At 41.2% G+C, this 15,131-nt stretch overlaps 1 protein-coding gene across 9 annotated transcripts in view; it reads right to left on the bottom strand.

Moving 5' to 3' along the window:
• The window catches only part of NCAM1 (neural cell adhesion molecule 1), a 392,974-nt gene that overhangs the window by 128,861 nt on the left and 248,982 nt on the right, over window positions 1-15,131 (bottom strand). For 8 of the 9 annotated variants that reach the window (XM_040326003.1, XM_040326005.1, XM_040326006.1 and 5 more), the window contains exons 2-4: window positions 9,229-9,303; window positions 6,887-7,093; window positions 1-144 (exon numbers count right to left, since the gene is read on the bottom strand). In XM_040326003.1, coding sequence (XP_040181937.1) covers window positions 1-144; window positions 6,887-7,093; window positions 9,229-9,303 — 426 coding nt within the window. The remainder of the gene's footprint in view (window positions 145-6,886; window positions 7,094-9,228; window positions 9,304-15,131) is intronic. The other variant, XM_040326004.1, reaches the window with a different exon arrangement.

Here is a 15,131-nt window from a genome sequence, read left to right as displayed (position 1 = left end):
CATCTTTTTTAAAAGCTACATCTCTGCTTTTGTGTTTCCAGATGATAATGGATGGCATAGAACTTGATACATCACAAATGATAACAGCATCTGTTCCTTCATTAAACTCTTGCGGGGTGGGTGCATTCTTGAATGTCAATTTCTCTGTAAAAAATACAGATCGTGTAAAAGATCAGCGCAGAAGTTTTAACTAAGAATAATGAGGCTTGTAATAAAAAAATATGACCAAATTTTGTTTTAGAGGGAAGCTATCACTCTTGATGCACTAACGTTTATTAAAGCTGAACTCCAGGCATATATAAGTGCAGCTATAAATTATTGCAAACCATGGAATTTATTTTTAAATGCAGATAGTGTAAGCACCTAATTTTGGCTTGGTATTAACCCCTTATACTACAGCAGTACTCAAACTGGATGGGAGGGGTCAACATGTTGATCTAAATAGCATCTGCTTCATGCAAGGGTCATATTGATTGAACCGAGGGATAGAATAATTAAATCTGCTGCTTTTCCTTCACTGTCCAATCACACTTGGAGGGCTTAATTGCTTAACTGGAGTTGAGAAAAGTGAGGTCACCAATCTGGCTGCATTGCATTTTCAGTGTAGCCAGGTGCTGGGCTACAGAAATATGGAGAAGAAGACATTGTTTTTATTTTCTTCTCTCCCTCTACTGAGATACTAATGTTAGGCTGCACCATTCTCCTCCAGCCAGCAGGGGGAGAGCTAAAGCCAAGTAGGCCTACCAACTTCTATGCAGAGCACTGAGAACCATGGGAGTTGTAGCTTGGGAAGGCAGTCATATAACGGGACAAATAGTCTCCTTACACTATAAATCCCAATATGCTTTGTGTAGTATGAGGAGTGGAGAAATTATTTTTAATAAACTGCCCAGGAAAGTTCTTCCTTCTGGCACTGAGGGATTTAGAGGGAGCACCTCTGTCTGAAAATGTGCCTGCCAGCCGAAGACCATAGCAGCAGAGATCTGAGCCTGAATTTGGGAGTGAGGACACCCAGGGGCAGCACAGCACAGCCGACATCACAGCCCACATCACAGCACCTACACAGCTGCCACAGGAAGAATGAAGCATAAACTCACCCTCTGCTTCACACCACAGATGACCAGAGGCATTCGGGGATCCCTCTTCTACAGTGAGAAGTCACCACAGCATCCTAATGACTAGTAAAAGGGCTATCTGCCCATTGCTGATACTGCTAGTAGGGACTGAACCATGGAGAGCAGGACACCAAGTGTACCCAATCCATATTGCACCCATACTGCACTCTATAACACACTTATTCCAAACTTAGACTGCATCTATACCAACCCTTTACCACATTATATAAAACCTTTACCACATCTGAGCCACATTTACATTGCACCTGTGTTGAGACTGTATCATACCTATACTGCATGCAGGTTAACTGGTACTGTCATTAAGTGTCCCAACACTCTTAAAGGACCCCAACGATAGCTGACAGGAGAACATCTCAAAGGACTGCTCTTCACGTAATAATTATTCTGCAAGGCCCCTTTGTTCCCCTGCCCACTCTGATACAATCCTCATTTTCTTTTGGACAGTGCATAACCAGTCAATCTAGGACTAGCATTGCTGCCACAAATGCGCTCTGGCAGTTTAGTCCCAGCTGTCAGTAGATTAAACTTTATTACTACTAACTTCTGTACTTGAGATGACCCTGCTACTGTTAATGCTGATCTTGACATCAAATGTTATCTTATGCCTAGTCCTTATTGTTAATCACTTTGTATGCTAAATTGTGTTATTACTATTGTTAATCCACTTTATTCTTGCCTAGTTACCAGCCATAATGGGTGGCAATATATTACGTTTTCCTTTACTACCTGGCTTGATGCCTATTTTATTTGATATAGAACTACTACTAGGCACTAAGTATTACTAATTTCAGTGATTTCCTGTGATATTATATATTTGTACACTCAACCTAGTGTGTACACTCAACCTAGTGGGGTGAGGGGTTTTGAAAAGGTTGATACAAGGAACAGAGGACCTATCCTAATTAACAGCTCCTGTGGGGGTAGTGCTAAATCAATATGTATGTTTTGTGTTACTGTGACATTTACCTTAAAGGCTGTAACATTTTTACTTGTCTGCTATATTTCCATTTTGGTATTTCTGTACTCCAGCTAAGAATACAATCATCATACAGCAATCAGCTAAACAGTTCAAAAGGTAATTACAGTTCACTAGTTCTTGTCAATCATGTAATTTGCCAAGATGCAATATGTATTTAATTACACTAGTCTATTGACATGGCTATGCAGTTGTTGTTGACCTTTGGTATACAGTGAATGAGTGGCAGACAATCAGAATACATTTAAGACATGAGTGGGCCAGGGGCAAAGATGATTCTAGTGTGGCACTGCGACCTTCATAAAAGCAACAATGGTTTTGAAACATCAGAGACATAAGATTTTGAAGCATCAGAAACTTTTGATACATATATATACAGGTTGAGTTACATAAATATGTTTTATGCAGAAAGAGAGGGAAAGAGAGAGAAGAGAGTACCGCCACACACTTAGCAATATCAATGAACCCAAATGCCAATCGTATAGTGTGTAGATATCGTATTTTAACAAACTTATTTAAGATCACAATAAACTAAACGATAATGCTTCTCTTTAAAACTGAGAATGTCTGGCTTCATGGACAACAAGAATTAATATACTGTATGCTCTCATTCTCAACCTCACAGTTAAAGATCCATTACTTGTAAGTCTTTAGGTGGATTCTTTGTCTTGGTGGGCCTGGAGAAATTGCTATTTTTTTAAGTTTTATTAAAATGGCATTTTAGATAATATTTAGAGAATACAGGTACATCTCATAAAATTTGAATACTATCAAAAAGTTCATTTATTTCAGTAATTCAATTCAAAAAGTTAAACTTATATTTCTTAAAGCGGGGGTTCACCCAAAAATCAACTTTCTGTCACTAGATCCAGCATACTGCTGACATCTGCAGTATGCTGGATTTTTTTTTTTTTGTACTTATCATTTTAGCCGTATTTCTTCTCCTGCACCGAGCGGCGTATCCTTCCGGGTATAGGCGTTCCTAAATAAAGCGCAGTTGATTGATGGGCTTGGATAGCGCGTCACACCTTCCGAAAATAGCCGACGTGACTCTCTGCAATTTACGGCGCCTGCGCAGTCAGCTCTACACGGCAGGCGCCGTAAGCAGCCGAGAGTCACGTCGGCTATTTCCGGATGGCGTGACGCACTATCCAAGCCCGTCAATCAACTGCGCTTGATTTAGGAACGCCTACTCCCCGAAGGATTCCCTGCTCGGAGCCCGAGAAGAAATATGGCTAAAACGATAAGTACAAAAAAAAAATCCAGCATACTGCAGATGTCAGCAGTATGCTGGATCTAGTGACAGAAAGTTGATTTTAGGGTGAACCTCCGCTTTAATTTGATGTGTTACACACAGAGTGATATATTTCAAGCATTTCTTTATTTTAATTAATTAATTAAGGCAGCTAGTGAAAACCCCTAACTCTGTATCTCAGAAAATGTTAATATTACAGAAGACCAATTCAAATATTAATAATAATAATAATAATAATAATAATAATAATAATAATAATAACAATAATAATAATAATAATTTTTATACAGAAATGTTGGCTTACTGAAAGGTTTGTCCATGTACAGTATAGTATACACTCAATACTTGGTTCGGGCTCCTTTTGCATGAATTACTGCATCATTGTGACGTGACATAGAGGAGATCAGCCTGTAGTACTGCTGGGGTGTTATGGAAGCCCAGGCTGCTTTGATAGTGTTTTTCAGCTTATATGCATTGTTGGGTCTGGTGTCTCTCATCTGCCTCTTGACAATACCACACAGATCCTCTATGGGGTTTAGTTCAGGCAAATTGTCGGGCCCATCAAGCACAGTGATATCATGATTATAAAACCAGGTAGTGTGGGCAGGTGCCAAGTCCTGCTGGAAAATAAAATTAGCATCTCCATAAAGCTGGTCAGCAGAGGGAAGCATGAAGTGCTCTATAATTCCCTGGTAGAGGGCTATGCTGACTTTGGACTTAATAAAACGCAGTCGACCGACATGGCAGATGACATGGTTCCCCAAATCATCACAAACTTGCATTTCATTTGGAAATCAAGGTCTCACAGTCTGGAGAGACACAGAATCCAAGTTGCATGATGTCAAGTGTGAGGTTTCCACAGTCAGTATTGATTTGAGGAGCCACCTCATCTTATGGTGTTGGTCCACTGTGTTTTATCAAGTCCAAAGTCAGCTCAGCCCTCTAATGCCTTGTACACACAATCTGATTTTCCGTTGGGATAAACTCTGACTGATATTTCCGACGGAATTTCGTTCAAGCTGTCTTGCATACACACTGTCACACCAAATTCCGACCGTCAAGAATGCAGTGACGTACAACACTACGACGAGACAAGAAAAATTAAGTTCATGCGCCAACTTGATTCTGAGCATGCATGTTTTTTTCTCCGTCGGAGTTCCCTACAGACGAACATGTTCTCTTTCTAAATTCCAACGTAAAAAAGTCCGATGGGGCACACACACGGTCGGAATATCCGATGAAAAAATTCCGTCTGACTTTTTCCATCGGAAATCCCAAACGTGTGTACAAGGCATTAACCACTTGCCGACCGGCCACCGCCGTTATACGTCGACAAGTTGGCTCGGCTGGGCGAGAGCACGTAGTATGACGTCCTCTCTCCCAGCCGCCACTAGGGGCGCGCGCGCCGCCGGAGGCACGCGCGCGCCCCCCGCTCGCCTCCGACTCCCGTGCGTGTGCCCGGCGGGCGCGATCGCCGCCGGGCACACGCGATCGCTCGGTACAGAGCGGGGACCGGGAGCTGTGTGTGTAAACACACAGCTCCCGGTCCTGTCAGCAGGGGAAATGCTGATCTTCGGTTCATACAATGTATGAACGGAGGATCAGTGTTTCCCCTAGTGAGACCACCCCCCCCACAGTAAGAACACACCCAGGCATACTTAACCCCTTCCCCGCCCCCTAGTGTTAACCCCTTCACTGCCAGTGGCATTTTTATAGTAATCCAATGCATTTTTATAGCACTGATCGCTATAAAAATGCCAATGGTCCCAAAAATGTGTCAAAAGTGTCCGAAGTGTCCGCCATAATGTCGCAGTACCGAAAAAAAAAATCGCTGATCGCCGCCATTACTAGTAAAAAAAATATAATAAAAATGACATAAAAATACCCCCTATTTTGTAAACGCTATAACTTTTGCGCAAAAACCAATCAATAAACGCTTATTGCAATTTTTTTTTACGAAAAATATGTAGAAGAAAACGTATCGGCCTAAACTGAGGAAAAAAAAATTTTTTTATATATTTTTGGGGGATATTTATTATAGCAAAATGTAAAAAATATTCATTTTTTTCAAAATTGTCGCTCTATTTTTGTTTATAGCGCAAAAACTAAAAACCGCAGAGGTGATCAAATACCACCAAAAGAAATCTCTATTTGTGGGAAAAAAAGGACGCCAATTTTGTTTGGGAGCCACGTCGCACGACCGCGCAATTGTCTGTTAAAGCGACGCAGTCCCGAATCGCAAAAAGTACTCTGGTCTTTGGGCAGCAATATGGTCCGGGGGGTAAGTGGTTAAAGGAAATTCTAGCGCACTTTATGCTTCCTTCCGATGACCAGCTTTATGGAGATGGTGATTTTATTTTCCAGCAGGACTTGGCACCTGCCCACACTGCCAAAAGTACCAATACCTGGTTTAATGATCTGTGCTTGATTGGACAGAAAATTAGCCTGACCTAAACATGGTAGATGAGCTGAAGGTCACTATCAAAGCAACCTGGGCGTCCATAACACCTCAGCAGTGCCACAGGCTGATCGCCTCCATGCCACATTGCATTGATGCAGTAATTCATGCAAAATGAGCCCCGACCAAGTATTGAGTGTATACTATACTGTACATGGACAAACATTTCAGTAAGCCAACATTTCTGTATTAAAAAATGTATTTTTATTTTTATTGGTCTTATGAAATATTCTAGTTTTCTGAGATATTGAATTTGGGATTTTCACTAGCTGTAAGTCATAATCATCAACATTAAAATAAAGAAATGCTTGCAATATATCACTCTGTGTGTAACACATCTATATAAAATATATGAGTTTCACTTTTTGAATTGAATTACTGAAATAAATTAACTTTTTGGTGATATTCTAATTGTATGATATGCACCTATTAATGATAAAGAAGGCACACCTAGGTACATCCACCTGCCTAGGTTTGTCTGTATTTGCTGTCCATTAGCTAGTGCTGAACCATCACATTTATAGAAGCCATATCCTTTCTCAGCAGCAGATTCAAGGTGTAAAACTTGGCATATGTGCATGAGAAAAGCAGTGAATGTCTGGTAAAAGTACATGGCAATGATTGAGTGGGACAACTCCTCCATAGTAATCAATGGAGAAATGCTGAAAAAAAAAAAAAAAACAGCAATTCCCCTTCTGAAAATGGTGAATGCACAAAAAAGAGCAGGATATAAACCTTTACATAGAAACATATTATGACTGTAAAGCTGAGCTTTAAAATACAGTAAGTTTTCCTATTGATGTGATGATACAATGACTCAGCCTGCCAAATAAGGGGTGAATCTGGTTAGTAAATGCACTTTATAGTAAAATAAATAGATCTCAGGAGCGAATAGTCAGTGAATGATTAGTAAATATGCTCCTATGAAATGCACCAGAATATGTTCTGGAGGTTATAAATTATTTTAAACTAAAAATAATATGATAAATATTAGTGAAAATATTTTCATCCTTATAATAGTAACTAACAGATCGGTCCGAGTAATTATTTGAAGGGCTTACGATAAATCTGAAGTTTAACAGTGCTTTCTCCTCTTCCTTCTGGACCGGTAGCGATACATTTGTAGGTCCCAGCATCTTGAATGCTGGCATTGTATATAGTAAGAGTGGATGAATAGTCATCACTTCTTATTACTGAGATCTGCTGTTGGTTGTTCAGTCTTTCTCCAGAAGGTGATTCCCAGTAGATTTCTGAAGCCTCACCAGTTACTAAGATACAGAGCAAGAAAAAGATAAAAGGAAAAAAAACTGTTAGCTGCTTTATTGATATTGTGAATACAGGATAACTGTAATTTTTTGAACAGCGATCCCAAGTCAATGTTAAAACAAAAAATAGCAACAGAATGGAATGTTACATTTTGGCCAAGCTAAACTGGAAACAAGGGTTGAAAAAGGAAAGAGAATCAGCGTAAAGCTTAAAAAAACACCTTTGATATATGAATGCTATAATGTAGGCATGTCCAAAGTCTGGACCATGGGCCAATTGCTGCCCCTGTTCTAGTTTAATATGGCCTTACTGGTAATTTGGATATATATATATATATATATATCTTTTGTGGCCCCCAACAAATCCCTGAGCGCCAATATAAACTGTATTTATCAGCATATAACATGCACCTTTTCACCCTGAAAATTGGGTGAAAATCCTGTGTGCATGTTATACGCCGATTGTTCAATTCTGGCTGCCTCAGAGGGGACAGGGAGGGGGCGGTATGAGTGCCAACACATTACATACAGGAGAATCTCCGGTTTACTCTGTGGCCTATGTAATAGGAAGTCCCATCCCATCTCCTGGGCTGGCATTGGATGACTGTCCTGTCTATCATAGGAGGCTATCACAAGAGGCCACCGAGCAGCCACCGAGCAGGGATAAAGTCCTGCGGGAACGCGTGGGAACGGAGTCCCTGCACTTTTTTCACAGAGGGAACACAGTTCCCTTTGCAGGACTAGAGCAGTTAAGAGCAGCCACCCGAGCCAATCCTTCACTAAGCGGCGATGCCCAGCTCGAGTCAATGTCAGGGGCAGGCGAACCTTAGTAATCCTTTGTTACTGGCCGCTTCCTGTATATGGATTAATCGGGTAGTATGCGGGTATTCCGTCACTTCCTCGATGCCGCAATGTCTCCTAGGAGCTTCTGTCATTGTTCCCAGGAGACATTGCGGAGGTCTGCAAGTTATCGCAGGATTTAGAAATGTCTCCCGGGAACAATGACAGAAGCTCCCAGGAGACATTGCGGCACTGAGGAAGTGACGGAATACCCGCATATTACCCGATGAATCCATATACAGGAAGCGGCCAGTAACAAAGGATTACTAAGGTACAGTGGATCGAAAAAAAAAAAAAAACATGTGGTTTAGTAATTATGCATATGAGCGTATCTTTTTTTTGGTGGGGGGAGTGGATCTTGGGTGGGAGTTCCCACACTTTTTTCCCCAGGACTTGACCCATGCCGCCGAGTAAACATGAGTTTCTCCTGTATGTAATCTGTCAGTGCTTGTTCCGCCCCCCTCCCTGTCCCCTCTGAGGCTGCAGATGGGCATGGATCAATCTGCACTGATGGCAATAGTAAGGCTGCATTTATGGCAATGGTGAGGCTATGTATATCCAAATAACACGCCCAAGCTCATCTTTAGTCTCTTCACCACACACAGCCACAAAGGCAAGAGAATTACTGTTGGGCAGTTGGGCACGTTCACTTCATTAAATCTGGCCCTCTTTGAAAACATTTTGGACACCCCTGCTATAATTATTTAATGTAATAAGTATTTCTGACAATCTCTGCACGGGCAGATCTAGCTGCTGGTGGGTTAGGTTTGTGATTAACATGTCCATACATTGTTTTTTTTTTTTTTTTTCATTTTGTAACCTCTCCACTGGAATGAGGGTTAAAATTACCAAATAAAATTTAAGAAAAATAGCAATCCTTCCCTGGATAGAATCTCAGACATGATACATACATTATAAGTTCAAGTTATTAAAAAAATGTATATTATATTACAGCTGTACCTGTAATAAAGAGTATAAATATCTCCACCTGCCCACACTGTTAAACTCAGGATTGAAGCCTCTTCTGGAACTGACACTTGCAAAAGTGAGTCAATTTCAGTGGCTCCTCCAGCAGCACCCTTTGTCATTACAGGACCGGTAGAGATGCCACTGCACACAGCTAGGGACAATGAGATTGACCCTCCTGGGGGTACCTGAGAAGACTTCAGTCTGAGCTTTCTCTTCATCAATCTGGTGATTGGTGGCACAGGGAGCAGGATGAGTAGGCATTTACTCTCCTCTTTACAGGTACATGACTGTCTTATCTTGTGGACTGAATCCATTTTGAAGAAACGTACCTTGGCATAAGAAGAATTTAGATTCCTCCAGGGCTATTTCTCCTTGTTCGGGAACTATTGTAACTTCTAGGGCTGCTGAAATAGAAACCATAAAAATATTAGTTTTCATAAAACTTTTTCAGAAAACCTCATCAAAATATTAGGAATTTATTGCATAAAATTGAAATATAAATGTACTTTTGACTCATCTCAAATACATAATGCTGGGTTCAGACTATGGTGATGCATCAATGTGAACACATGTCATGGAAGCCCATTCTGCCTAACCTACTAAAATGGAGCACAAACAATAGTGCCCTAGAATACTTTGTGGTGTGTTGCAATGTCAATATGTATTGGTGTGCTATGAAGAATGAATGGAACCATGATGTATCAACAAATAGAACACTTGTTACACATTGCAGTATTGTGCATGCAAATGCTTGTGCTGTCGCAGTGCAACAGTGTAAACGCAGCCTTAAGCTGGGTAAACATGGACAGTTTTCTTTCAGTCAACAAGTGGGTTGAATGAAAAAAAAAAAGAAAAGACCTGACAGATTCCTACATCCACACAAGCGGTGTGGATGTGGGAATTACGCTATTGTATTCTGACTGCGGAGACCCCCCACCAATCAGAATACATTAATCAGCACCACAGCCATTGGCCATTAGCCAGTCTAACTGTTGAATAAGGAGGGATACACAAACATTGAAATAGTGCCAGTTCCTGCTGACGAATTTTGATGCGTTTACCTTGCTTTAGGGCTATTCTACACAGGTGATTTTAATCTAGTTCTGTACTTACTGGAAGTCATATCAGTAGGCTAAAGCTATATATTAGGCTTGATCTAGGAAAAAGACTTAAGCCCTGTACACACGCTCAGTTTTCCCGGCGGTAAAAAGTCTGCCGGAAAAACTGAGGGGAAAGCCGAGAATCCAGCAGGAAAACTGCCATGGGAGCTTTGGCCGGCTCCATTGGCACTGCCTCGCAGCGTTTCCCATAGGAAAGTATTCGTAAATCTGTTGGAAAAACAACTGTTGGGAATTCCGACGGGAAAATAGAGAGCAGGTTCTCTTTTTTTCCTGCCGGGATTCCCAGCTGTTTTCCTGTCAGGAAAATTGCGATCAAGCATACACACGTCCGGTTTTCCCAGCCAAAAGCTTTCTTGGCAGTTTTCCTGGCAGGAAAACCAGCTGTGTGTATGAGGCTTTATAGTTCTTTAATTGTGCTTCCAAAACTGCCTCTGAATAATTGTTAGGAGTAGCAATTGATCGTTCTCATATTTTCCACATTAATGTTCATGGGAGAAGCATTTACATCTATAACTATAGACAACAAACAATTTTCCAAAAGGCACTAATGATGCCTCTTAGCTATAAAGTAAACATGGTAAAAACCTGGGTAATTCAAGCTGAGCATGTGATGAAAGAATGCCTAAAGCAGGATAAGGTCTGCATATTATAGTGATCAATAGATCCAGACATATGGGCCGATATCTACCAAAACATTTTCAGGCACTTTTATTTTTGGCTAATTATTTAGTTAGAAGAGTTACTTTAGATGTATAAATAATCTATTGTGTATAATGGTTGGGTTGTACATAATTTAGATAAATGGCCAAATACCTCCCAAGACATAAAATAAATATAAACAGAATTCAAATTGGAAAACTAACAAGACCTTTGTGAGCCTCATAAATGTATTTTTGGTTAATTACTTTTCTTAGGCCTCATTCACACTTGGTGGACTCCGTCGCTACGGAGTCCGCCTGCTCCCGTCGGCTCAGCGGGAGATCAGTCCGCAGATCTCTGCTGAGCCGACGGATGACAAGCTTCTCTCTGCTCACTGAGCGGGGAGGGGCTTGTCGGGCACCGCTGTGTCCTATGGAGCGATCTGATGAAAACGGACAGCATGTCCGTTTTCATCAGATCTTACCCGATCCGCATGGATGGATGGGGACGTGGCCCCCATACGTCTGTTTTCAGCGGATCGGATCGGGTCGGATGTCAGCGGACATGTCTCCGCTGACATCCGACGCTCCATAGGAATGCATGGAGCGGCCGTTCAGGTCCGTGACAAACGGACCCGAATGGCCCGTAGTGTCAATGAGGCCTTAAAGATATTCTTTAGATGTACAGATAATCTATTGTGTACAATGTATGCATAGTAGTACATCAGAATTCTCTTGTTGGCAGAAAGGGAAAAGATACATAATAAATGTAATAACAATAAAATGAGTATTTTAGGAGAACATTTAACCAAACTCAACATAATATGACAGTTTTGTCAAAACAGACAGTTAACTCTATTTAAAGCTAAATTCTAGGTATGATTTTTATTGTATAGTTACGCTGGTCTAGTTTGGATTGATGTATATATGCATTTCTCACACCTGATATATTCAAATCGCTGTAGCAGTCAACTATTACAATGGGAGAAGCAATTTTCCAGGGCCTGTGCAGAGAGGCTTCCCTTCTGCATAGTAACTAGAGGTGGTTGCTCACTTAGCATTGCCAACATTCACAGAACTCCTAACATGACTACAATTTTGCAAAAGGTTAGCGAGGCAGTGTGGTATGGTGGCATCTCCACCTAATCCAATCAGAATATCTTCTAAAGCCAGGTACACACAATCAATTTTTTTGCAGACAAAGCGTCTGACTTTTTGTCCAAAGGGCGTGTGCCTTGATTTTGTCTTGCATACAAAGGACTTGCAATTGTCGGCCAACAAACACGAACGTAGTGACATACTACGTGTTTTTTCAGCTCTTGAGCACCACCCTTTGGGCCCCTTCTGCCAATGTTGTGTTCGGTGAGCATTGGTTCTCAGCATGTGTGTTTGTACTTTGTACTTTTGTCTGACAAACTTGTGTACGGTACATACAATCGGACAGCAGACAAGTTTGCGGAAAATGTTAAAAAAAATTAGAAAACAGGTAATAAACAATTGTTTTTCCCTTTTATTCTCACTCCTCCACTCCCCTTAAACCTCTGCAAGGAACATTAACCAATAGTCCTAGTTTATCAAAGAAAACAAATGACAATAAGAGAAAAAAACAACAAAAAACAAGAACAAAGGGAAAACTAGAAACATATAGGTAGTATAACTGTAATCAATACCCGGTCCCAGAGACCTGGGAAAGTGTAATATGCAATCAAGTCGTCCGGCCCACTACGATCACCTATCTCACTGCAGGCGCTATACAGCAACCAGTTTTATCATTGCTATCGGACTCTCCACCAGTTTAACTCGACTCTTAGCCTTGTAGTAATCTGTCCTTGATCAACTGATGGGGTGCCAACCCTTGAATATCTAACTAGGCCTGCCACATTTTATGGAATTTACGGGGTGCATTTCTGTGCTGATATGTCAGTTTCTCCCTTATCAACAGTCGGTTCACCTGGTCAATCCACTGCTGCCTCATGGGAACCCTGGGGGTAAGCCAGAGCTGAGCTATCAATCGTCTTGCCACATAAAGTAACCAGATTATTGCTATGTGAGTGGACGGGGTTAATAGCTCCTTATCCAGGGCTCCCAACAGGCACACTACAGGAGTTCTCGGTATGACAAAGGCAAACACCTGAGAAATCAAGTCCAGTATCCCGGTCCAGTAACGGAAGAGTTTGGGACACTTCCAGAACATATGCATGAGGTCTCTGTGATCCCTCATGCATTTTGGACAGAGAGGGGTATCTCGAAGTCCCCAGCTGTGAAGTCTGGGGTTCTGTAAGCCCTGTGCAGCAGGTAGAGGTGTGACAGTCTCTGAGAGGCTATTGGGTTGGCCCACCCTTTGCATATATAATCTTCAACTCTTCTGGGAAGGCTGTCCACAAGGTTTAGGAGTGTGTCTATGGGAATGTTTGACCATTGTTTTAGAAGTGCATTGGTGAGGTCAGCCACTCATGTTGGACAAGAAGGCTGGGCTCACAGTCTCCGCTCAAATACATCCCAAAGGTGTTCTATTGGGTTGAGGTCATGACTCTGTGCAGGTCAGTCAAGTTCCTTCACCCTGCTCAATATTGAACCCTACAGGCAAAGACTGGGATTCCAATAAAGTTCATATGCGTGTAAAATCAGGCATCCCAATACATATATGTACATATATACAGGGCTTTTTTTCACAGGAAAATAGGTGCAGGTACTCCCCCCTTTCTGAGTCACTCCTTTTCTTGAGCCCCTACCCACCTTCTAGCACCATCCCTTGGTTCCACCCCCTCCCCTCCACCAATTTTGTGGTTCTACGTAATTTGTACTGAATTTGTTAATGATAAAAAGGGAAAGTGAAATAGATTCACTGCAGCGAGCAGAAATAGATCCCACCCCCCAAACAAAAGATCCCCCCAGCACCAATAGACCTCCCACCAAAGACAATACCTCCCCCCAGCAAAATAGATCCACCCCAGAAACAATAGAGCTCCCAACATCCAGCATCAAGAGACGCCTCCCCTCAATAGAAGAACCCTCCCAGCAACAATAGATCCCCAGTCAGCAACAATAGCCCCCTTGAAATAACAGAACCTTATCTAGAGATAACAGATCCACCAACAGCCAGCAATAGACCATCCAGCACCACTCGCCATTACATACAGTGCCAGAGGTGCAGAAACAGTGTTCCCTTGCATTCCTGCTGAAAAAAGCAATATATATATATATATATATATATATACTGTATATATATATATATATATATATATATATATATATATATATATATATATATATATATATATATATTGGCTAGCTAACAAGGCCATATACAGGACTGCAGTTTAGATTTATAGTGAATCAACAAAAGCATAATTTTACATTATTGGGTAAAGCTGTCACATCGATAGTCGCCACCCTAACCATTTTCAGAACAGCTTCACAACTTGCTACTGATAACATTATAAAAATAATCTACAGCAAGCAGTGTAATTGAAAGTGACACAGCCATTTCGATTTTGATTTGATCTTCTTTCAAGAAAAATGTAAAAAGGTAAACTTTCCTGGGATGGATTCCAGCACAAGACCTCTGGACCGTAGATCCACGAAAAAGATGTTACAGCAGGTAGTATAAGAAAAGGTTGCAGTGAAACAAAATGACTCATCAGTAGAATCTAAGTAGAAGGGAAAGGATTTCGAAGTATAGAGTGCAACAACAGCAGTGTCAGCTGGTGAGGCTCCCCTTAGGTCTGAATAATGGGAATCACCATGGAGATGGAACATTGAGTTAAAGGTTCTGTGTCTGTACTGCCTCTCTGATCTCATCTCTAGCTGACTGCAAGTAATTAAGGTTGTACCCTGTGGGATGCTGCCGAAATGACAATATCATACAAACACTGCTCCTAGGCTCACAGATCATTGCAAGAAAAGACATCATATGTTACAGGTGGCATCTTTATTCCGCTTTTGTTTTTCCATTTTTACACACACTACCATCTTCCCGTAAAAAAAAACAAAGTGCCGACGTCACGCGATGAACTCAAAGCAAATCATCCTTAATGTTTCTCTATAATTTTTTTTCAATCTATGATAATGGAATGACATATCCTGTGGTTATTAAATTAGATGAGTACAGGTTGATATTAAGCGACAGGCTGTCTGGAGTCCATCATTTTAAAGGCGTTGTCCGGACAAGATTGTAACTGCTGAGGTTCATTCAGTGCATACATTTAGGGAGGACCTTTTCCTTTTCAAAATATCTCACTTATTAATCTGTTTGTTGCATCCATGACATGTTCAATTGTCGATGTGAGCTTGTTGTCGGAAAATCCGACCGTGTATGCTCCATAGGACATTTGCTGTCGAAAATTTCCGACAACAAATGTTTGAGAGCTGGTTCCGACCATGTGTACACAATTCAACGCACAAAAATTCTACGCAATTCAATTTGACTCATGCTCGGAATCATTGAACTTCTTTTTGGTGTTGTACATCACC

The sequence above is a fragment of the Rana temporaria genome, chromosome 10, assembly GCF_905171775.1.
Source record: "Rana temporaria chromosome 10, aRanTem1.1, whole genome shotgun sequence".
In the NCBI taxonomy this organism is placed as follows: Eukaryota; Metazoa; Chordata; class Amphibia; order Anura; family Ranidae; genus Rana; species Rana temporaria.
Note: the sequence above shows the minus strand (reverse complement) of the source record. Positions and strands in the feature narration are given on the sequence as shown.